The sequence below is a fragment of the Lipophrys pholis genome (assembly GCF_963383615.2).
Source record: "Lipophrys pholis genome assembly, chromosome: 1".
In the NCBI taxonomy this organism is placed as follows: domain Eukaryota; kingdom Metazoa; phylum Chordata; class Actinopteri; order Blenniiformes; family Blenniidae; genus Lipophrys; species Lipophrys pholis.
In genome coordinates, this window is record NC_137635.1 from 38,954,034 (window position 1) to 38,977,282 (window position 23,249).

At 41.9% G+C, this 23,249-nt stretch overlaps 2 protein-coding genes across 3 annotated transcripts; one reads left to right on the top strand and one right to left on the bottom strand.

Annotated features, from left to right (window-relative positions):
- The first annotated feature begins 1,907 nt into the window (after positions 1-1,907).
- Positions 1,908-16,559, top strand: ano8a (anoctamin 8a). Of its 2 annotated transcripts, none has more exons than XM_080462599.1 (18): positions 1,908-2,335; positions 5,309-5,419; positions 6,462-6,594; positions 7,787-7,925; positions 8,055-8,151; positions 8,395-8,511; positions 8,672-8,799; positions 9,354-9,515; positions 10,804-10,956; positions 11,313-11,439; positions 11,640-11,695; positions 11,776-11,850; positions 12,641-13,138; positions 13,759-13,932; positions 14,021-14,212; positions 14,307-14,438; positions 14,685-14,795; positions 15,231-16,559. In XM_080462599.1, exons 1-18 carry the CDS (start codon positions 2,137-2,139, stop codon positions 15,876-15,878), a joined length of 3,252 nt encoding a protein of 1,083 aa, XP_080318725.1. In that variant the 5' UTR covers positions 1,908-2,136; the 3' UTR covers positions 15,879-16,559. The 2 variants fall into 2 exon arrangements, with proteins under 2 accessions (XP_080318725.1, XP_080318726.1); XM_080462600.1 differs by having other exon boundaries at positions 2,004-2,335; positions 13,795-13,932.
- A 186-nt stretch (positions 16,560-16,745) lies between these two features.
- Positions 16,746-19,836, bottom strand: LOC308111193 (DET1- and DDB1-associated protein 1-like). Its single transcript, XM_080466004.1, has 5 exons — positions 19,527-19,836; positions 19,261-19,341; positions 19,104-19,155; positions 18,932-18,993; positions 16,746-18,739 (listed from the first exon to the last, which is right to left on the bottom strand). Exons 1-5 carry the CDS (start codon positions 19,533-19,535, stop codon positions 18,635-18,637), a joined length of 309 nt encoding a protein of 102 aa, XP_080322130.1. The 5' UTR covers positions 19,536-19,836; the 3' UTR covers positions 16,746-18,634.
- Between the last annotated feature and the right edge of the window lie 3,413 nt (positions 19,837-23,249).

Sequence of the window (23,249 nt, forward strand, 5' to 3'; positions counted from 1 at the left end):
CACCATTTCTCAAAGATCTCTGTTGGATTGGAATCTTGTGTCTGTGGAGGCCATTTTGAGTCCAGTGAAGTCACTTTGAAGAACCCAGTTTGAGGTGAGCTCACCCCTGTTAGATGGCGCAGGTGCTGGAAGTGGCCGTCTGAAGACAGACCCAATGTGCTCATAAAAGGATGCACATGGCCGTCAACAAAAAAAAAAACAAGTAAACAACACTGGCCTCTTACAAAAGCCCAAACTGTACCAAGAAAATATCCTTAACTCTGTGTTGTCACATGAAGAATTGATGCTCACACAATGAATAGATGTGTTCATGTTAATAACAAATCTTGAACCAATAATCTAACCGATCTGTTAGATCAGGATCCATTTATCCTACTCAATTTGTCAATTTTGATAAACCTGTATACAATGTGTTCTCTCCTCTCTCTGATTTTCTGTATCTGTGGTTTGTGCCGCCTCTCCCCAGAATGTTGGCTTTGTTGGGATTACTTTATTATCTGATATTGCCTCTGAACGTGATTCTGCTGGAGGAGTTTTTCATCATTCTTCAGGCACTATTAAGCATCTAGGTATTTAACCAGACTGGTGCTTTGCTGCTGCTCACAAACAGAAGGAGCAGAGGTCAGAGCAGCATTGTTTCTAATCTGTCCACAACATTTTGGGTAAATTAGTGTCTGTGTGAGGTTTGTGTGTAATTGTTTACACTATTACATTTAAAAAAAAAAAAAACAGTGAGAAACATTTTCATTCATCATTTTTCTAAAACAGAAGAGCCATTCATTAAATTATTTTATGTTTATATTTCAATTTTATTATTCATATGTCCAGTAAGAGAATAATTATTTTTGTGGTTGTATTTCGATTTTTACATACATGAATGGATTGTTTTCTTTAAAGATGTCATTACTGAAATATATATTATTTCTTTACCACTGATTTTAAAATAGATTTTTTTTTTTTTTGGTCTTAAACAAGAATTATTGACTGGGGAAGCTATCTGAATAAAGCTCTGGTTTTAGAGTGATAATTTGTTAATAAACTGATTTTTTTAAGCATACCTATGTGTGTAACAACCAATAATGTAATAACAAAAGTAACATAATAACTGTCAGTAATAATTTTGGCCATTCTGAATGTACAAAAGCTGATCATGTAAGACGCTGCCAGTAATGTAATAACATAATAAAATATTTCTTAAAATCATGATTAAGTCAATGTTGCAGAGTCTGATAAGCTAAGAGATTAGATAAAATAATCCTTTATGTGTTCCACAATGGGTTTATTGGCATTGTTGCAGCAGCAAGTGGTCAGTAATGAGGGTAGCAAAAGAATATGAACAATAATAATAAATATTAAAAAACAATAGCAACAGTAACAATAATGTAAAAACAATATCGTAACCGATATTATTTTACATTCTTGCATGATAATGTTGGGGATTGGAAATGTACCATAAATTATGTTATTATTGCACAGAATAAATAGATTAATAATTTATACTGCACACGAGGGAACTATCCACGTTCACTTTTACTTATAGACAAACTACACAAACCTGTATAAAAAGGCAATAAATATGTGTCTACCTGTGTATTATTTCAATACTGGCTAAAGTTTTTACATTTAGAGAGGACTTTTTGTTGCTTCACTCATGCAATGATTTAATAATAATAATTTGGCAAAATGTATTTTGTAACAATGGATTAAATATGTTATAACACGACTTTAATACTTTAGAAAAAAAAATCCCAAATTATAAAATGATTGGTTGTTACAAGGACGCATACTTGGCATAGGAATAGATTATAAAACAGCTGAGCTCTACATGTGAAGCTGTCATGCACGTGCGTGTCATCTCGGAGCTGTGGCCCCCGCGCGCGGTGTTTCCCTCCACTCTGTCGTCACGCAGTCACGACTGGTGTGCGTAGCGTGTAGATGCCATGATCAACATGATCCTCCTCCTCCTCCTCTTCCTCCTCCACTCCCTCCTCCTCCTCTTCCTCCCCAATTTTCAGATACAGTAAGGTGATCCGTGTATGTTTGTGTGTGCGCGCGTGCACGCCACGGCCATGAAATAAACGCAGGCTGCTCGTGCAGCGTGCGGTTCCACCTGGTTTCTCGGTGCGTGGCAGCAGCATGCAGCAGCAGCAGCAGCAGCAGCAGGCGGCCACCGCAGCAGCGGGTACCGACGGTGGCAGCAGCGGCACCGCAGACGTCGACTACAGAGACGGGACAGCGGGGGAGAGGATGGAGAGGACGGTGCCGAGCGAGCAGGACCGGACCCGCAACCAGCAGCAGCAGAAGCAGACGTCTTTATCACCGTCCGCAGTGCTCGGTGAGTTATCCCGGTGAGATGTTATGATTGCAGTTTTTATTATTTGAGTATTTATGCACTGGACCCCCCCCCCAAAAAAAAAGGATGATGGAGATGAAGGGGCTGTGCACGTACAATATGGTGCAGTAACTGATGCTTCATAGACCTCCGGGAATGAGTCACGGGAGATCGGACGGGTCCGTGATGATTGGGGTTTTTTTTTGGTGCCGGTGCGTCTTTCCTTCACGGTGCACGCATGAGGCCCGGGAAGAGTCAGGCTCTGTGGTCCACAGGTGCATCCTGCAGGAAGGTGGACGTTCCGGTGGGCTCTGCTCTGCTCTGCTGTGCCACGCTGGACCTGGAGAGATGAGGTGATGTGGTGCAGGCTGGGTTTGTTTGGTCTCAGGTCTTCAGAGGAGCTGGCTGCTTGGAGAAATCCTTCAGTGGTGAGGAAGGACATTTCTCCATTTCTGGAACTGCATGGTTTAAAGCAGCGTTGAGAAGAGTTTCTTGTGCAGTTTTACCTAAGATGTGTGCACGCTAAAATGAATGCGTTATATAATGGTCGGTTTCAGGACCCAGTCAGCCACTTAGGTCCTGGTCTTGTTTGTTCCCCCACCTGCTGAAGACTGAAGGGACGGTCAGGCCTTCTCGTCATACAGTTGTTTGCTGGACTAATGTCACTGCAGGTATTGCTTTGATTTACACTGCTGTCAAGCCAAGCAATGTCAAAACTATTGAAGAAAACCTCCCAGATTCTGTAATAATCAAATCAGGTGCCATATGGTCACTAGATACCAAAATGAGCTTCAAACAAAATCCTTCACATATCTGAACTAGTGATGTACAAAGTGATACCAAAATAGTGGCTCGTCAGGGTGTCACTTTTTTTGTTTTTGTTAAAAGATAGATATTTACTTTGTAGTTAGATAAATGTGTGTTTTTCCATCAAACTGTACCGTGATTATGCTAATCAGGTCATATTTCCTGCTGGTTGGCATAACTTCTTCTTCCATGTGTTATTAATGATGATAATATGGCCCCACACATGCTGGAGCTCATGTCAGAGACTGCGATGTGTTCAGATGAAGTCTTTGCTCAATCGCAGTCTTGTTTGAAGCTGAAATAATTGATAACAAAGAACACCGTTTGTGTGTGTTTCTTAATAGATATAAATAGAAAGAAAAGACTTTCAACTCCTTTCTCTTGGCATAAGCCTCACACGTTAGGCTTCTTGACAAAACATTGGTAGAGCATCAGTATTGGCAATACGGCTTTGGTTTTCTGAAGAGCAACAATCTTTTTATCCTCTTGATGCATTTTGACACCACTTTATATCAGTTGATAGGAGGCATAGTTGTTTTATTTTGAAGGTTGCCAGATGTGTTTTGGGGGAGTCCCACAGTTTTTACTGTGCAGCTGGAGTTACCTGTATTTGTTGGAGAACTGGGCCTTATGGCTGCCTGCCATTACCTGACGCATACACGGAGGTGAACTTTGTATCAAGATGAAGGTTTGTTTGCTGTGTTACCTTGCTCTTGAAGGTTGTAAAAGATTTGAACCTTGCACAGAGATGGATTAGATTGATGGCCTTATTCAACCATCCGTGGACGGTGTCGCCAGTCCATCACAGAGCCAACACAGACAGTCTCACACACACACTATGAGTCATTAAGAGCCGTCCAATTAACTTCTGTTTCACCCGGATCAGGGGTGGAGGGAGCTGGAACAGATAGCGGCTGGAATTGGTACAATTAAAGTAGGAAAGTTGGCGAAAACATTTTATCAGTCGTGGGATATATTCATGACGGCGGCGCATCATGGGATCAACACAAAGAAAAACATTTTAATGTACAACTTGTAATATCACCTCATTATTTCATGTAAGTGTTGCTGAATACATTCATCTGGACTTGTGGAAGAGATTTCCATATCAGAAGATCTCCAACATGGAAGATGTTTCACATATTTAATGAGCAGTGAAGTCACTGAGAACCAGGGGAACAATTAGTCTGAAGGACTTGGACGATGCGCGCAGGACAAAGAAGGAGCAGCCAGCGTCTGGGATGTCGCTTGGCTTGCGTCATTTGTGCTACCCTCAAAGTCAAACACGGTCTCATCTGCAAAATCACCTCGACATCCCATCATATTAAAAAAAACAAAAAAAAACAACAACATCTGAAGATAAACTCACTCTTTGATGTGCAGGGCTGCCTCACTGACGAACAACGCTGTTTGCCTACGCTTTAAGTGCTCATACCAGCCGCAGTTGGTGATAAGGCTGTAGCACTGCTGGCTCTCGGCACTGAAAGGATGCGATGTGATAATGCAGCCACTCTGCAGAATGTGATTTCCTCATCACAGACATTGACTGGGAGAGTGTCACAGTATAATTCAGTGAACAATGAGGAGAGCAGTCAGTCACTGCACGGCTGAGAGTGGAAGGCCAGGAAAAGCAAAGTGTGAAAAAGAAGCAGCAAAAGTGATGAGTTCAGACTTCACCGTTTTTTGTGTAATAATGCACAGTGAGATGACACGACTGGGTTGAGTTCAGTGGCTGAACAAGACGTGCTCCAGGTCGTAGTTTGTTTTGTGGGTGTAAATGCACACCAGCCATGATCTCATTGTTTGCTGTTTAGAATGTTTACTCAGAGTCAAATGACCCTCCGCTGCAGAGCAGAAAACCTTCATGCTGGCTGAATCATTATTTTGGACATTTGTCTTATTTTGACAGGATGACAGAGCAAAAAATAAACAAATAAAAAATGGGGGAAGCAGAATTCGCTGATGAGTAGCAGAGCGATACTAATGACTAACCTGTCATCTGCATCCAAGATCACACACAAGACAAAATACGACCATCTGTCTATCTGCCTTTTTTATTTCCTCTTAACATGCTGGCACACGCTCTTTTACTTTAAATTTGAACTAACACACCCAATGTTACTGACTCAGTCTCACTTTTTCCTCTTGTCACCCTTCTCCCCTTCATAGATAAGCTGTTCGGGAAGCGTCTTTTGCAGGCCCGACACTACATCATGTCTCGGAAGTCCTGGTTAAAGATGGTTCCTACTGAGAACTGTGATATCCTGATGACATTTCCAGGTACCGAAGGCTCACACCTGTCTTTGTTTGCCTAAAGAATAAGCCCTCGCTGCAGCGAAAACTGCTCTGTCAATGTCTTTGGAAACCGTCCAACCACTTCAGCTATCTTTTTCCGACTTATTGTCTCTGTGGACTATTTCATACTATTCAGTAATTCTACCGACCATTTTGATCTGCAATGTCTTGTGATGGTGCTGTATGTGTGCAAAAGCTGCTTATGAAACAAAGCTAAACAAATGCAGTTTAAAAAGTATCATTCTCTACATTGATTGGCCACAATAAAATACTACCTGCCTCCTTGTGAAGCCAAAACATTGCTGACACATCAACTATGGAGCAGATTCTAAAGGGGTGAAGTCTCTGTGGATTAGACTTGTTTCAACAGCACATCCTATTTAAGCTTTTTTTTGTAATTTGTATTTGGAGACCAAGTCAACATTATAAGCTCTTTTATCATGTTACCTGTTAATGGCTTTTATAAGGTATATAAGGCAGTATAAATAGCTTTAATATTCAAAAGAGTGCACCTTGTTGTTCAGATTCGCGTTCACATTTTACATAATCTAGTCCAGCTTTTGTAGCGGCATGAATGTAATGTTAATGGAGGTAATGGCATAATTTAAACTCCAATGCACGCGTTCTAACTAAATGATGTCAAGCGCTTTCAGCTTTACGTAAGTGATGGTTTCATTTGTGTAAGAGGCCAGAGATAAATTGGTTAATTAGGACATGATAATAAGTAAGCAGTCAGCAGCCGGATTCAGGCTGGAAATAGGTCACAGTCGGCTCTGTTGACCAGCAGAAAATGTTTATGATATACATCAACAGGAGTTATTGCCCGTGACCTTTTACTGTCGCCATCTCCCAACCGCTTCACGGTAATGACTTTATGTGGAGAGTAGCTCTCGTTCAGGCCGGACGTGCGGCAGCGCAGGTTACTTCCTCTCTCGTGAATTAACAAAAAGTCAGTGTCTACCTTTAATAGCAATAGCCTATAATAAACAGATCACCATTAATTCTGGATATCTTTTCTCCGCTTCAGATGCAATAGACGACCACACTCTGCTGTGGCTCCTCAATCAGATCCGTGTTGGCATTCCCCAAGTCAGCATCCAGGTCCGACAGCATAAACACACCCAGGCAAACGCCTTCTTCATCACGACGACCTTTGAGAAGTAAGACACAAAACTCATTCGCACTCTTTTAATTTTGTATTTTACCAGCTGTCTTTATTTCAATACTTGGGAATACTTCATTCATGTTTGGTACAGCATATTTAAAGGTACAATATGTACTTCACATAGTACTTCAGCCTAAAATCGATAATGTCAAGAGTCAAAACAACAATGATGATTTGATTTCAAGAGGCGATTTTTAGATGTGTTGCTGATATACTTTAAAAAGTCATGACGTTATCCAACTTACCCTGACCTGTTGAGTCTTGCGATACAATTTTATACCACAATGCCGGTGCATTGAGTCACACAAATGTCACGGCAGTATAGTGAGAATGATGCAAATCTCTGAAAGCCAATTAACTCCACAATCCTATCTATTGTTTGACAAAATAATGACTCAAATTTTACACAAGGATAGGATGTATTTGTAGGGATATCACAATTTAACTCAAGGTTGTTTTGTATTTTTTTTATATTTCTTATTTCTGTCTGTTAAAAGGTTTAGCAAGGTAATATATATATATATATAACAGTTGCAAGATACTAATATATTTAAAAACACATTGACGAATAAACCTCAGTGCAGTATTTACAGAAAATCGTGAATTCGAGGCAAAAATCCAGCATATCTGTCCAACTTTGAACAGAACTCTTACAGATGGCTAACGAACACATGTCCGTTGGGTTTTCTCTGTAAAGCTGCCCTGAAATGACATTGTTGTATTCGGCGCTATATGAATAAAGTTGATGAAATTGAATCGATCGTTTGGTGATGTGAAATGCACACTTCTCATGTGTCATCAATATGACTGTTCCGTATCTTAGAATAGGCTCCAAGTCTTCATATCCCCGCCTGAAATAAGCATTTTGATATAAAAGGCAAAGGATCATTGCACACATCCGTCATTGTCCAGTTTTGCGTGAGACTTGCTCATTAGTGAGATATAAGCAACTTTGCAGTTTTTTTTTTTTTTATTCTTCAGACATTTTGCTAAGCTCAGATAAGCTAATTAACCTCTGGCACCGACTCAAGCAAACGCACACACGCTCATTTTTGACTTGTGTTATTCCCCTAAAATATTTAAATATTTCTTTGAGAGTGTCTGTCATTGCAGATTTGAAGTGTTAGTTAGCGTTGGCGCTCTCCCGGGTTTATTGCCGCTCGTTCACACTCTCTCCTCCCCGCCAGCTTACTGCGAGGAGCCGAGCAGATGGGCATGCACAAAACTGTCAAGCCACAGTTCGGTGGCGGGATGCGGCGCTTTTGCTGCGAGGAGGACAACATCTACGAGAACATCGAGAGCGAGCTCTGCTTTTTCACTTCGCAGGTTGGAAGATGTGATATGAGTGCATGTCAGTGTTGTTTACGTCGATTGATGAATCATGTCCGAGCAGGTGACCCGTCGTCTCGCGCTGTTGTATATTATTACTGCTTTGGTTCTGTATCTGCTCTCCAGGAGCGTCAGAGCATCATCAAGTACTGGCTGGACAACCTGCGGGCCAAACAGGGGGAGGTGCTTCACAACATTCACTTCCTGGAAGGACAGCCAATCAGTATGCGGCTTTTTATATGCAAACGCTTTTCAGAGTGTCAGACATTTTTACCTCTTCTTCTCTTTTTTCTCCAAAATCGATTCTCTGGAAGTCTTTTAAAATGGCTTTTGTTTTATATCATTAATTCTTGTGTCGGATCGTAAAGACAGCGCTTAATTTCAAATATTTTATGCTTTCTAAAGGGCCTCCATTGGTTTCATATTGTCGCGGTATATAAGTTTCACCACCATGTGTCTTCTTTAGTTCCAGAGTTGGTAGCTCGAGGGGTCATCCTCCAAATGTTTCCCCTTCATGAACAGAGGATACTTAACCAGCTGATGACGTCTTGGGTCCAGGCTGTGTGTGAGAGCCAGCCCCTTGGTAGGAAACGTCACCGCTCACAAGTTTGCAAAATAACAGTAACTGACTGCAATAAAAAACCCTTTTATGGACTTTTTAATCTGTGTTTGTCAGTATTGTAAATTAAGTCTTCTTAACTGAAGCCTGAAGTGAGTTGTTCACGGTTTTGTCCATTTTGCAGACGATATCTGTGACTACTTTGGAGTGAAGATCGGCATGTATTTTGCCTGGCTGGGTTTTTACACCAACTCCATGCTTTACCCTGCAGTCATTGGCTTTCTGCTGTGGATACTTGCAGAGGCGGATCAGGTACATGAAGTCTTTCATCCAACTCTCCATGTTGTTTATATCATTGTATCCAGTGTGGGATTGCTCGGAGCCGCAGCCGATCATTGCTGGCTCTTGGTGATGAAAGCAGGATATATACACCCTGGAGAAGTTTTAATGACTTTATTAAAAAACAAATTTTTACACCTGAATTTGTTGAAAGTGCAATGGGAGCAAGTTAAAATATTAAGTTTGAGTGTGCGCTACCAGATTTTTCATCATTTTGGGGAGTGCTTTAATTTAAATAAGGCGAACTCGTCCTCCCACACCTTGAAACTCCCTGTATCATTTGTAGATTAATGGGTATTTACGCATGAATTTTTGTTTCTTTTCTGTTATTTATACTACAACTGCCATGTTGATTTGACTCTTTTCCATTATACCTGCTTACAAATGTTTAAGTACCTCACACAGCAAATCATAGTATCTTAACACTGTGAATATAAGTGAATAAAACTCAACTCTGACGCAGATAATCTTGTTTTCAGATTCAGATGTAATGATGATCCCATTCACTCTTTTCCTCTCCTCACCAGACCAGTCAGGATATCTGCTGTGTGGTTTTTGCTCTCTTCAATGTTGTGTGGGCCACGTTGTTCCTGGAGCGCTGGAAGAGGCGAGAGGCCGAGCTGGCTTACCGCTGGGGCACTCTGGACACACCGGCAGAGTCTCTGGAGGAGCCCAGGCCCCAGTTCAGGGTAACCATTGTTTCTATTGCACAAATGACACATTTACACAGAATAATAAGGTACGCTGACAGAGTGGGATTTAGTTTGTTTTTTTCTGAGGCACTTGTTGACAGCAGTTAATCCAAGCTCAAAGGAAAGTGAATTTTACCAACAGTCACGTTATTTCATCTCAGTGCATCGTTTCCGCGGTTTTCCGGTTTGTGGTTTAGTGCTCTCAGCAATCACTTGCACAAGCACCCGAGCAACTGCAATGACACACAATACCAGGAAATGTGATCTGCTTTACACAAGCGTGTCTTTCAAACCCCACGTGGTCTGAGAGGAGGGGGAAGTGCCCCCCCCCCCCCTCCCCCTCTCCACCAACTCCTCCTCTTCCTGTTGTGATGAATAGAGGCCTGGGGGGGATGGACATGTTGTAAACGGCATGCCAGGAGGTGGAGACCAAGCCCGGCTAGCTCAGTCGGTAGAGCATGAGACTCTTAATCTCAGGGTCGTGGGTTCGAGCCCCACGTTGGGCGCAAATCTTTTTGAACAGAAACATATCATGTTTACCGACGATAACGTTTCACAACCCCGTGATTCTCAACCAAGGGGGCCCAACACCCGTCAGAGTTTGCAAAGCCGTCTACTTTTTAAGCGGTGTTATAAGTTGGGGTTTTTTTTGTCTTAGATGAGTCAGCATTTAATTAATTTATGTAAAAAAAAAAAAAAAATACATTTAAGTGTTAGATTACAAGTGGATTTTTTTTTTTAAGTCAAAAATATACAATTTCAGAATAGCACAAGGATATGAACTTCCTCTCTGCATTGTACGGGGAGAAGAAATGGCGGTCAGGCTGAATTGAAAAGTAAATCTATCAAAAAGAAAAGGTAATACTGAGAGAGTTACATAGAATATGGCGACATAGGAGAGATTGACAAAATCACAGTTGAATGCATCTTTTGCGCTGATAAACGGACACATGAAAGTTTGAAACTGTGCAGGAAGAAGCAACGCCAGTCCACCAAACACCCAGAGACAGCATGCAAACCCAAACTGTTCATCGTCAGAATAAAAGGTACTCATCAGTGCAAGATTTAATAACAAAACTGAATTTCACATAGAGTTGTTATGAGGTTGCTTCAGTGTTTTTTTTATAACTGTACAGAAGGGTGGGGAGGAGGTCACCTCGATCTATAACAGTGAAATTTGGGATCCTCAAGAAAAAAAGTCTGAGAACCTCTGCCATAACCTAAAGCGATGGTTTATACATTCTTCTTGACCTCCCTGTTTCCTCACCTTCTGTTACCGCTGCAGGGTGTGAAGCGCTGCAGTCCCATAACAGGCTGTGAGGAGTTTTACTACCCGCCGTGGAAAAGAGCTCTGTTCAGGTGGCTGGTCAGCCTGCCCATCTGCCTCCTCTGCCTCTGCTTCGTCTTCCTTGCGATGCTCCTCTGCCTGGAACTGCAGGTTAGGTGTAATCAAAGCAGGGATTTATAAAATCCAATGGAAATGGGACCTGTTGTGTGTAACACATGTGTCAAAAAAGATCTCCACCACTTTTATTGTCCAGATTTGCTGTATTTTATAGATATAAATCTTGTTTAATAACCAATTGTTTTTTTTAGTATTTGTTTCAAACTGGTCTTCAATAGCACTTACTTCTTAGAAAGAGCAGCATTGTCTTTTTCACAGAATGAAAAATTCAGATATAACCTTCCTTAGTTCAGAGTCACTCAGTGGCCCTATAAAAATAGCCATGGGACTTGAAATGTGAATGAATAGGACTTATTAAAAATGGATGATGCATCTCATTCACCTTGCAGGAGTTGGTGATGGAGATTCAGGAGCTACCTGGTATCACCAGATTCATTCCTAAGATACTACTGGCAGTCACTGTAACCGTTTGTGATGAGGTATATAAGAAGATTGCCTATTGGCTTAATGACATGGGTAAGAGACACAAATATGCTCAAGACTGTGAATTATTAGCTGTGCGATGCACAATTGCAAGCTTACTGTTTTAGAAATAAATTCTGTTGATGGAAGAAGATTCTTATTCCAATATTGAGTAGAGAGGTGATGCGCTCTGATGCTGTGGTGCTTTTAGCCACGCTGAGTAATACTGTGGTCTTTTCTGTGTCTTTATCCAGAGAACTATAGACTTCAGAGTGCCTATGAGAACAATCTCATCATCAAGATGGTTTTTGTAAGTCATTCTTCTGCTTTTGTTTGGAGTGAAACAGCAAGTTTGTATTTAAATGTCTTGTCATGTCATGTGTTTTCCAGTTTGAATTCATCAACTCTTACCTGAGCCTTTTCTACATTGGATTCTACCTCAAAGACATGGAGCGGCTGAAGGAGGTGAACGAGGTTTTTAAAGGAATAGCCAGGGAGATTGCCGGGCTATAGAATGAGAAAATGTACATTTTGCTTTTTTGATTGGCCTCTCTGAGTGAAAGTCAAATCGCACTGTTCTCTGAAGGCCTGTCAGACTTTCCACTCATGGCACATAATGCTGGTGAAGCCGAAGTTGGCATGTTTCTAGACTAAAAGACATGAAAAGGTCATCGGCCACAAGTTAAATGTAGAATTTAGATCAACAAGACGTGGACATTTAGGACTGATTTACACAGCTTAAAGGTAACATTATGGGCATAGTTTGTACTGGAAATTGCTGCATTCAAGGATTAAAATTTAAATGACTCTGAGAAATTAAGAACTGATGCAGAGCAGGAACAGCAGCTCCTCTGAAACCATATATCAAACTCCTTATTGTTAAAAATGTTCACATGGAGCAAAACTGAAGTGAATTTGTGGCTCAGCCTTCAACATTAGTCCAAGCATTTCACGCAGCCCACCCCAGCTCTATATGTACATTGTACCTAATGAGTGCTTGTTGAATAACATCCACCTATGTTACAAAATATTGAAATGCAGATTATTGATACAGTCTCATGCTCACTGCTTCAATGTGTAAAACATCTCAAGTTTGGCTTCTCTGCTGTTCAAGTATAACAGCCTATTCATTTCTCTTTTAATCTACCTTACATCGTATTATTCTCAGCTCCAAAAGATGAATAGTCTTGGTTTGATTCTTGTTTTGTTCTTTGTTAACACACAGAGTAATAAAGTAATCTCTTTCTCCCGACAGATGCTAGCTACCCTGCTGATTTTCCGTCAGTTCCTCCAGAACATCAAAGAGGTCCTCCAGCCTTATCTGTATGAGCAAAACAAGCTGGGTGTCTTCACCCCAAAGGTGCTGTGGGAGCTGCTCCAAGCCATCATACTCAAGTACGGCCGCCTTGCTTTGGGAAAGGCCCAAGCCTCAATGACATCCTATTCCTTTCTCAGTCCCAGAGGAGTCCCTGTCAGTCGCACTGCGAATGCCCACCAAGAGACAAAGAGAAGAGGGGATTTGAAGGCAGGATTCAGACTGTCAGAGGAGGAATGGGACATGAGTGACAGTGCCTTGAAGCAACGAAAAGTCAGCTTCACTGAGAAGGTCGACTACCAGGACGTCACGGCGGAAACGCAGGCGGCGGACGACAGCTTCCTAGAGGACAGTCCCACGCTGGTAGAGGACGGGATGGATCCATCCTCTATTTTTGACAGCTGCGATGAGGATAGTGATTGTGATTCGCTGGCTCAAGTATGTTCTGTGCCCGTTTCTCATTGTTCTCTCCCCTTTGTGGTGGTATGATTGTGGCCTCTTCATAAAAACCTCAATGTCACTTTTGCTTTGTTAATCAAGTAGCTACAATCTGGCATTTTGCATATTCAATGTCATTTTTCTTTCAACAATTTTAAAATGTGCGCATAGATTATTTCATCCACATAGTTCACTAACAGGTCACTACACTTTCCACTGCAATGTTAAGTAACTTAAGTACTTAGTACTCAGGTTTCCTACCAAAGTTCAAAAACACGACTTTGAGGTTAACTTGTGACTCTGAAGCCTGGAGATGTTGAGGTGCCTGTGTACTCTAGCTCCTCCCACACTCAGCTCGGAGCCCGCCACCCTGAGAGGAGTTACTTCAACATAGAAGATTGAACATATAATCCAACTGACATTCATACAGCTGCTCTTAAATGTCACTCACTTTGATCCTGACAAAAAAACACCTATGAAAGAATAGTAAAACTGTTCAACGGTGTAACTCTGAAACTACGAATGTTCATCACAAACTGATAAGGTTAAGGTTAACACTTATTTAATGTCGTGGGAGACAAACCTCTGAATTGACTCAGCTTTAATAAACATCTCAACAGGAGACCAAGGACAATGCCTCTCTCTCCTCTGCAAAGGAATCCGACGCTCTCTGCCTTCGAAGGAGAAATGTCGAAGGAAGAGAGGACAAGAAGTCCTGGATAGATCCTCCAGAAGAACCCAAAACTGTCAGTCTGACGCAGGCTGAGATTGAGAGCTGCATGCAAACATACGAGGTGGGACTCCTGATACTTCCCCCGTACTCAAACGCACAGCAGTGTGCATGAGTATAATATTGTTGGTTGTTGATATTTGACCCAACAGGACACACTGCAGGACTACCAGGAGATGTTCATTCAGTTTGGCTACGTGGTGCTCTTCTCCTCTGCGTTCCCCCTGGCCGCCATGTGTGCCCTTATCAACAACATCATCGAGATTCGCAGCGACGCCCTGAAGCTATGCACCGGCCTGCAGCGGCCTTTTGGTCAAAGGGTGGAGAACATTGGGCAGTGGCAGGTGAGTGTCGGCAAGTCTTTCCTGTTTGACTGCAGCGAATGCAGCATCTGGTGACACCGAATTCTCTCTGTCTGGCTGTTTCTGTTAACATCAGACTGCAATGGAGGCCATGGGCTTGATAGCCATTATAGTTAACTGTTACCTGATTGGTCAGTGTGGGCAGCTGCAGCGCTTGTTCCCGTGGCTGAGTCCTGAGATGACCATCATCTCCATCGTCTTACTGGAGGTATGCAGCACAGACCGCATGTATCCCCAATATACATTTGTCTTTTCTTTTTTTGTCCTATACTCCCAAATCCATAATGTAAAGTCACAGCTTTTAATCCAGGTTCATTACTGGACACAAAACCTCACAGGGGTTTTTGCTACGTGTGTGAGATTTGTCTTTAGCCATAAACTAAAGAACGGTGTTATTTCTCCTTGGTGTGATTGCTTGTTGAGCCTGTTCCTTTGTGGTCTTGATGGTTTACAGCACTTTGCAATCCTCCTAAAGTACATCATCCATGTTGCCATCCCTGATATCCCCGGCTGGGTAGCAGAGGAGATGGCCAAGCTAGAGTACCGACGAAGGGAAGCTTTCAAGGTATAGCCGTGTCATAGCTTGAAAGACCTTCGACCTCTGTAAGGCTTGCTGGTGGCTGTACTTAGTGTCATTGATCTATGTATCCATTAGTGTCCTGTGGTCTCTCGATGTGCATTATACTAAAGTATACACTAATGTGGCCTCTTTTTATAGATGTCAGTCGGTACTCCTACATGTTTATATAGTCTGTGTTTATCTGTGTGCTCTGTATACTGTTATATCACATCACAGGCTCTTAACTTGGTGGTGTCACGTCAGAGTGAACGCATTAAACAATGGTCAGAATAACAACTTTGCATTAAAATGTAATCCTAAGGCCACTTTATTTTTTCCGTGCGTGTGCCTTGCTTTAAGCAATGCTCGCCACTCTTTCTATGTGATGTTTTACTCTTGTATCCTGTTATTTTATTTCCCCCAAAACTGTGTACCAATTAGAAGCATGAGCAGCAGGCACAGCAGCACTTCCAACAGCAGCTCAGACGGCGGCGGGAAGAGGAAGAGCTCCAGCGTCAAGCTGAGCTGCAGGCCGAGGCCCGTCAGGAGAGCGACTACCACAAGGCAGACTCGCAGCACCAGCACCACCACGACAAAACACAAGGAAACAAGTCGGGTGATAAGCCCAAAAGACCCAGCTCTCTTCTTGGAAATAACAATGTGATGAAGCTGAAGCAGATCATTCCGCTCCAGGGGAAGTTCTCCTCTGGTGCTTCACGCTCCCCAGCCCAGTCCCCAACCGGAGGTGAAGCCAAGCTGCCTGGGTTCCTCAAGTTCTTGAAGTCGCCTGAAGTGAAAAAAGAAGCAGCTGGGGCAGCCACGGGATCAACAGTGACTTCTACAGTTCCCCCGAGTGGCCAGGAGAGGTCACAGTCCCCCAGCAGGACTTTCAGTCCAGGAAAGCTGTTCAGTTTTAGCAAGTCGGAGGGTACAGTGGTGTGTGCAAATGGGACACAGCCACCTACCCATGCTGCAAATGTCCAGCCGAACAGGGCAGATCTAAACACAACCCCAGAAGAATTGCCCTCCAATGAGTCCGACAAAGGGGATGCAAGACAATTGAATGATGTAGAAAACTCAAAATCTTAATAAGCGCTCAGTTGCAGCTACAGTATGTAACACTGTATCTGGAGAGCAAATGTACAGGAAAGACACTAATGCACCTGCAGTGTAGGAGACCAAGTTAGTCACAAAGACCATATGTAAGGTCAGAGTTTAGACTATTAACTTTTGATGCAAATTATGTCTCACAAAGCATCACACTGTATCTACTAACTCTTGATTGTCTCGCTTCCATGTAAAAATGTACAGTCAGTGTATCTTCTTGAATGGGGCTTTCAACAACCTTTACTTGGGGTTCAAACTTTGCATGACTCAAGAGCATCAGAACCGACGTGAAGGATCTCTCCGCAGATCCACAGCTGAGCCCTTTTTATAAGTTGTTCATTCCTGGATTGTTCCCTCTCACTGCGCAGATGCCCGTATCGAATGCATGCTGCATCGCGTGCATGCATCATCTGTCACTCATGTCTCACTTTAGTTGTTAAGCACTTTTGAAGCCATCATATTCTCCCGCAATAGGTCAGATATAGTCACTGTGACCATTAAAAAAAAAATAAAAAATTCTATTTTTCTTAACTTTGATTTTCTATGAATTATTTTACTACATAAATTAGTGAATGTACTTCAATGATGCAACTAAATCTCACTTGAAGAAACATCCATCGAGAGATAATGCACAGGCTACGATAATAAAAACCACTACATCAGAAATTGTGCTGCTGGCTGGATTTGTTTCCTGGGTTGGGCAATTTAGACCTAAAACACAAGCATTCCCAGATATAGACACCACTATATCCGTTTTTCATCAGGCGACAGCTTAATGAAACCTACATCATTACCGGCATACATATTTCAACATTCACATATTGCGTGAGAAATGAGGTGAGACCGTATGCCTTAAGTTATAGTCTTTTATCATCTATACAAGAATAGGATCCGACAATGACGTCACATTTACACAATTAACTCAAAGCAAAATAAAAAACCAAAAGAACGACCATTTTAATTCACACGGGATGCAGGCCATTTGCCAAAAGTTAAAATCGCAGGCTCTTCTATGATCAGACTGCACGTCTCCCTTGAGGAGTTTACATTACCGCTTGTGTTAAACAAGACAATATGAATGTACATTTCCAAACTCGCAACCAACAGACTTCAGCAAAAACTAAAAGGAACTGTTTGCGTTCTCATAGTGTTCCCATGCCGTTTCATCATAGTTTGGCCAAATTGTGAAATATTAATGTCATCTGCACGTTTCAGGGAATCATTTGAGGACAAAGGAAATATTGTGAAATCCCTTTGAATTAGTGGATGTCAGCGCATCATGTCCAGGAACATCATCTCAAGGAAAAGACACTAAAACAGCCAGCGAGCTAAGAAGCGACATGAGGTGTAACTAGAAAATAAATAAGAACATTCCTCTAGTGACATCCTACAATGTATATGTAAAATCTTGGTTTATGAGTCCCCTCAGAGGAAAAATATTTATGCTGCCAAACTCTGGCCGGTATGACTCCATCGAAATAAAAGTTCAAAGTTAACCTGGGGGAAACAATATCAAGAACACGCCTGTGTTGTTACACGATGAAAGTTCAGACCAATCACAATATACATACTGTACAAATATACAAAGGTTTGTGGAGAGCTATGATAAGTCAAACACTTGACATGCAGCAGTGTGTGCTCAGCCCCATTGTTGAAATCTTATTAGTCCAAATACCTCAAAAAAAAAAAAAACTAAAAACAAAAAAAACAGACAAGAACCACCTATTGAAGTAAGTGTAAAGGACACGTTTACAGCAACACCACCGGTCATCACGAGGCGCTAATACACTGATAGAACTAAAGTGTACGTTCACCTGTATTTATCACTGATTCCAAAATGTGTCAGCCTAGCAAGTGATGCTTATGAGGTGGTGAACTTTTAAGTATTGAGCAGAAAATTAATAGTATGGCTACAAACCCCTGCAGGTCACACTACGCAAAAAGAATCTGCATCCTCTGATTTGATTACGGACTAAAGTCTGCATCCATTCGACTAAAGTAATTCATCTTCCTGAAACGAAAATGTAACCCAAGGGGCACGCTAAGACATAGTGAAATAAAAAAAAAAATAATAAAAAAATCACTTCCATTTAAGGCAATGAACAAGAAAGGAGAAAATTAACATTTCCATGAGTGCTTCAGGCCTTTTTTTCTGCAGAAAAGTCCTTAAAGAAACCCTGAATCGACTTTTCAACCCAATCCACCACTCCAAAGCACATCAACTATTGTAATTACAGTCAGCCTGGATAACATTAGAAGGACACCAAATTCTCAGATGGATAAGACAACACAAAACATGCACAACTCAGAAACTCTATTGATTACTGTATCTATGGCAACAGAGAAATGGAACAATGGATTTACCCTCAGCTTATTCCAAAGAAATCTGCATGAGCATTTAGTAAGTACAAACCAGAAGGACTGATGCTACAGAGGTAGATGTATGGTATTTTCAAGACAACACAGACTACAACTCTGGGACAGAAGTGTAGCTTCTTGGAAGTGAAGGTGCATTGCGACCGCAGAACGCTAATTGAGGAAAGAAGGTTTTGATTAAAGAGGAAATCTGGACTAAAATATGAGCAGTAAGACCAATGTGACATCTATGGTCTGAAATGTATCCAATCGTGAGTGCTTCAGTGCCAAGGCCTAGGTTTGCAAACAGATGGTCTGCATCGCTGTGTGCATTTCATTGAGCAACCAAGTCTCTGCTGCGTGCGCATCCACAGCCCCGCTCCTTACGAATCCTCATTCAGCTCCCGACTGTCTGTTCTGGCTATTTTTCGTGGAGGTGCTGTGTTCTCCCCTTCCGCTTGTTCCTGTTCTCGCTTTTTTGCTGCATTCTGGTAACAGAAAAGAGAAAGCAGAGATGATGACATGAGAAGTCTACTGGCAGACGTCTCATTTCTACTACCAGATTGATATGAGAGGATTTTGCTGCTGCATCATCCAAGATAAGAAGCATTAATGCTGAATGTTGTGTCAGCAGCAACTCTACCTTTCACTTTTACATTGTAATGATCAAACACCTTTACCTTTTTGTCCCACTGCTGATGAAGATATCGCAATAGAATGTTTGTCTTCTCTGTTACTATAACTGTGGGGAAACAACACAAAGACTGACAGGATCACGCGAGACACAGTGAAAGAAACAGAAGTATGTCGCTCTATGTAGAGCTTTTTATGGTGGTTTAACTTGATACTTACTCTGCTCTGATGGATATTCCCGGGTTGGGAGATACACTGATGGTCGACGGTTCTATAAAACAACATCGACATCCACGTTTTGGACAGATCAACAACACATAACATGACTAGCATGAAAAGTTTAGATGGACATTGGAATGCATGATTCGTCGCTCACCGATGCTTTGCACACAGAGTCCGCGTGAAACCTGCTGAAGTTGTTCTTGTTGTAAACTGGCAGCCCTTTCAGGAAGTCCCCCTGTAAACCGAACAGAAAAATAACGAACAAATCGATGAGCAAGTGCGTAAACATCAACACACGTAAAGTCGAAGTGGCGATGGACGCTCGTGACATAAAATACACAACACGTCAGCGATATGAGACACCATTCCACGTGCAGGTACAGTTACAACATCTTTCAAAAGCAGAATTGGTGAACCCACCCTCTCCATTTCCAAACAACGGGAGAGCCAAAAACACCCGATGCTACTGTTAGCTAGCTAGCTAGCTACTAAGCCTTGTTTGTCTTTGACGTAGGCACAACACCGGCTTGTTTACCCCTTCGACACCTATTTATGACCGCCTTAAAACACAAACTGTGCCAGATGTGATCCCGCCGCGTTAATCCAACCAGCTAGAGAACTACCGCTCGTGTAATTACGCAAAAATAAAACTGAATCCAGTGTCATTTGGTCGCTAACTTGCTACGAGTTCCCAACTCCATTTTTGTTTTTCGTCATTCCAAGGGGCGGGGCTTCTGATGAATTCAGAGCTTCCTATTGGTTGACCCGCTGGACAAGTTGGGAAAAGAAAAATGGCGAAAGTAAAACGCTGATTGGTTAAATTATGATTATGTAACAAACCGGTCTTCCGTAATGTGTGTGATAGGTGTTGTGTGATATGAAGAGCCGGGGAAAACAACATAATGACTTTTGTATAGAATAGAATGGAGCTCAATGACGGGGTGTTTAGTTAATTATGATTCATTCAATCATTTTTGGGGATATTATGCAGATAGGAACTGCATTTAGTCGAGAATTTTCCATTTGATCCATTCCTATACTTCCACTCACTATTATTCAGACAGGAACACTGCACGTTTCATTTAACGCTGTTGAGATTGTGAGTTCTAGATTCACATTTAGATGTGGCACACTTTATAACAAAGCAAACATACAAGTAGATTAACACATTACATTGCTAAAAAAAAAAAAAAAAAGAAATAACCTAGTGGTTTCAAATGTATTTTTAGACTCTGACATAAATTATTAATTAATGGTATAGTGGTTTGCATCCAGGGTCTGACGGTGGACAGTGGGGCCTTGATGAGGGCAGGATTGTAAAATCAAGTCTGCAGCAAGTGGATCCGCTTAACTTGACGAAGCTGCTCTGAATCTGTTTGTTGCTTCTTGCTCTGTCCTTGCCCTATCCGTTTATCTTTCTATCTCCTAATCACAATCAGTACAGCAGAAAGCCACCACCTCCGAGTGAATGTAGTTTTACAGGTTTCTTCCCTGCAACTTTTTTATTTTTCAGCTTGAACATATCAAAGAGTAATTCCCATTGATATGTTGTTCATTTGAAAAACAGTCGCACCACTGGCAGAAATGTGTAACAGCTATCAAACTACAGGCAAATTAGAAAGTGGATAACATAAATCCAACGTTTATTCCTGTACAAAATGAATGAGCTTGACTGCACAGGTAAATTCATGATTACAATCCAATTGTTGAAGATAAGCACGACAAACAAACAAACCCATCTGAAACATGTTTGCTTATGCAGTGACGTCCTGCCCTCCCCCTTCCTCAAATTGGCTCCAGTACCCCATTCTTTTTTGCTATGCCTGTAACTCAAGTACATTGGGACTCTCGTCCTATGCTTTGTGAAAAAATACTTTGATTAGTGGTTGTAGAGCGGGTTGTCCTTCAATGTTCTCCATCTCTCACCTCATTCATGTATTGAAGTCTCCTTGGGTAAGACACTGATACAATAGTGTGCAAGAACGTTCACCTACTAAACAGTGAGCTCCAGCAGTTTGAAATGCTGGTATAGAACAATCACAGGGATTTTGAAAAGTATTTTTATTGGAGACACGTTTTATCAATAGAGACGTCCACAACAACCAAGACAAAACAATTTGCCAATCAGTCAGGTTTCTCTCATCTTGACATTTATATTATAAGAAATCTGCATAATCCAAACCACACCTACTAGTGACATACAAGTCCTCCTGCTGCAATCTCAGCACCCCCAGCATTTCATTTGGGGCATTTCCAGTTTCTTAAATGGTCTTACAGGTTTTGCCACATGGACTCTCAATGGGTGAGTGATTTTCGGCCTTTCAGCATCCGCCGCAGTATGACTTCAATGCCACCTTGGGTGCTGATCCTCTTGATCCACCCGTGGGTCCTTTTACGCTTTAGATTTTTGGGCTGATACTCCATCCCCCTTTTCTTGGTGCGGATTTGTTGGAACTGCCAGGGCACCTGCTTGAAAACCCCGGATCCCTCAGCTTGCGACGAAAGCGGCCCCGACAATCTGGAGAGTGCAGAAGTTGCAGCTGCTCCGGGTGCAGCAGTGACAGTCCATCCGCTGATCGACCTGAGGTGAGGAGCTGCGAGGTCTGCTGCCCTGCAGGAAACAAGAGTTGTATCAGCATTAAATGATGCTAAAGTCAGACATTACTCTCAAAATGTTATCCATTCATCATCCTGCAGTCACTGTGCAGGGTTTAGTATTATAACCATCGTCTCCTTGAAATTAATGTGATGGCAAATAGTTAATTCAATTAATAGCCGCTAGCTAGCCATCGTGAGTTAGCCACACGCTTTAATTCTTCAGGATTAACAAACTTCCGGGTTGTATTTGTCGCAAAACGTGATCCATCTTACCCGCTCAAACGTGTTAATCCACGCAGTAGGGAGAAATTGGACAGAATAATGTTCATTTTTGTAATATTTAACGATATGACACGAACATGCGAGCAGTGAATGTCACTGGTCTGCCAGCCTGACTACAACAAGCTCGCCTATTGGCTCAGGCATCAGCCAATGGGAATGCCTCTTGCTGGATTTGCGTTCTATTTTTTTCCCCGATGTTTGTTTTCCAGGTTAAACCTGCGACGATGTTTACGAACCCAATTCTTCACAAATAAATCGGTTAACTGAGAATATTGGCGTATATATAATCAAAAACACCGAGTAAGTTCCTGCTGCTCAATATGTTCAAAGATTATTGCCGGGTCTTATGCGTGCCGTAGCCTGATTTGAAGAAAATAGCTGCCTGACAGAATAAATTCAGGATTTAAAAACACATTTCATAGAGTTCACCATTTCATGAAGAAGTCGGTACAGTTAGAACAGGTAGATAATAATTATACAATATGCAGCCCTCCACTCAATTTATGAATCACAATAGCCTCGGTAGTTGTGCTAATAATATCTCTGCTGAAATGTTTTCAAACCATCCCTTTTGAGAAAAAAATAAAATCATAATCACACAACACAACACACTTGCTCCATACCGAGAAGGTCATAGGTTCATATACCAGCCATGCCCTTCGGTGTGGTTTGCATGTTCTCCGTGCACATGCATCCATTTCCTCCAGTTATTCCTCCCACAGTCCAAACACATGCATACGAGGTTAATGGATGACCTTAAATTTCTCATAGGTGCAAATGTTGGAGTGTGTGGTAATCTGTCTCTGTGGTTGCTCTGTGATGAACTGGCGAGGAGGTCAAGGATGGTCTTGGAGTAAAAATTGGCCTCGTCTACAGTGCAAGTTGTAATAACTTGCTGTGGCAACTCCTATAAAAAGGAGAAGCAAGATTGGCTATTTATACTGTATTGCAATTTTTAAAAATGAGTCAGTAATATTGGGCAAAAATAAAGAGCAATAAATCAGTAGTTCTTCGAATGCACTGTTTAACACTGGGCTGAATACTGAAGAGGCCTACATGACTCAGGAACCCTGGAAACCTTCAGCCAGACATAGATTGACTACGTGCTGACGCAAAATGACCAAGAGACAGAGAACATCATACACAATACCAAAGAGGAACCGAGTCACTGACCTAGAGGGCTCAATGAGCACATGACCACCAAACATTACTGTTGCAGGGCACACTCAAGATGTGTTTCCCCTCCATGACAGGGGAAACACA

Excerpts from the sequence above, each read along its gene's own strand:
- ano8a (XM_080462599.1), top strand. The coding sequence starts at position 2,137 with ATGCAGCAGCAGCAGCAGCAGCAGCAGGCGGCCACCGCAGCAGCGGGT. Across the intron at positions 8,152-8,394 it reads CCTGGAAGGACAGCCAATCA|TTCCAGAGTTGGTAGCTCGA; the intron begins GTATGCGGCTTT and ends TGTCTTCTTTAG. Across the intron at positions 10,957-11,312 it reads TCCTCTGCCTGGAACTGCAG|GAGTTGGTGATGGAGATTCA; the intron begins GTTAGGTGTAAT and ends TTCACCTTGCAG.
- LOC308111193 (XM_080466004.1), bottom strand. Across the intron at positions 18,994-19,103 it reads GGAATATCCATCAGAGCAGA|TTATAGTAACAGAGAAGACA; the intron begins GTAAGTATCAAG and ends GTTTCCCCACAG. Across the intron at positions 18,740-18,931 it reads ATCAGCAGTGGGACAAAAAG|AATGCAGCAAAAAAGCGAGA; the intron begins GTAAAGGTGTTT and ends TTCTGTTACCAG.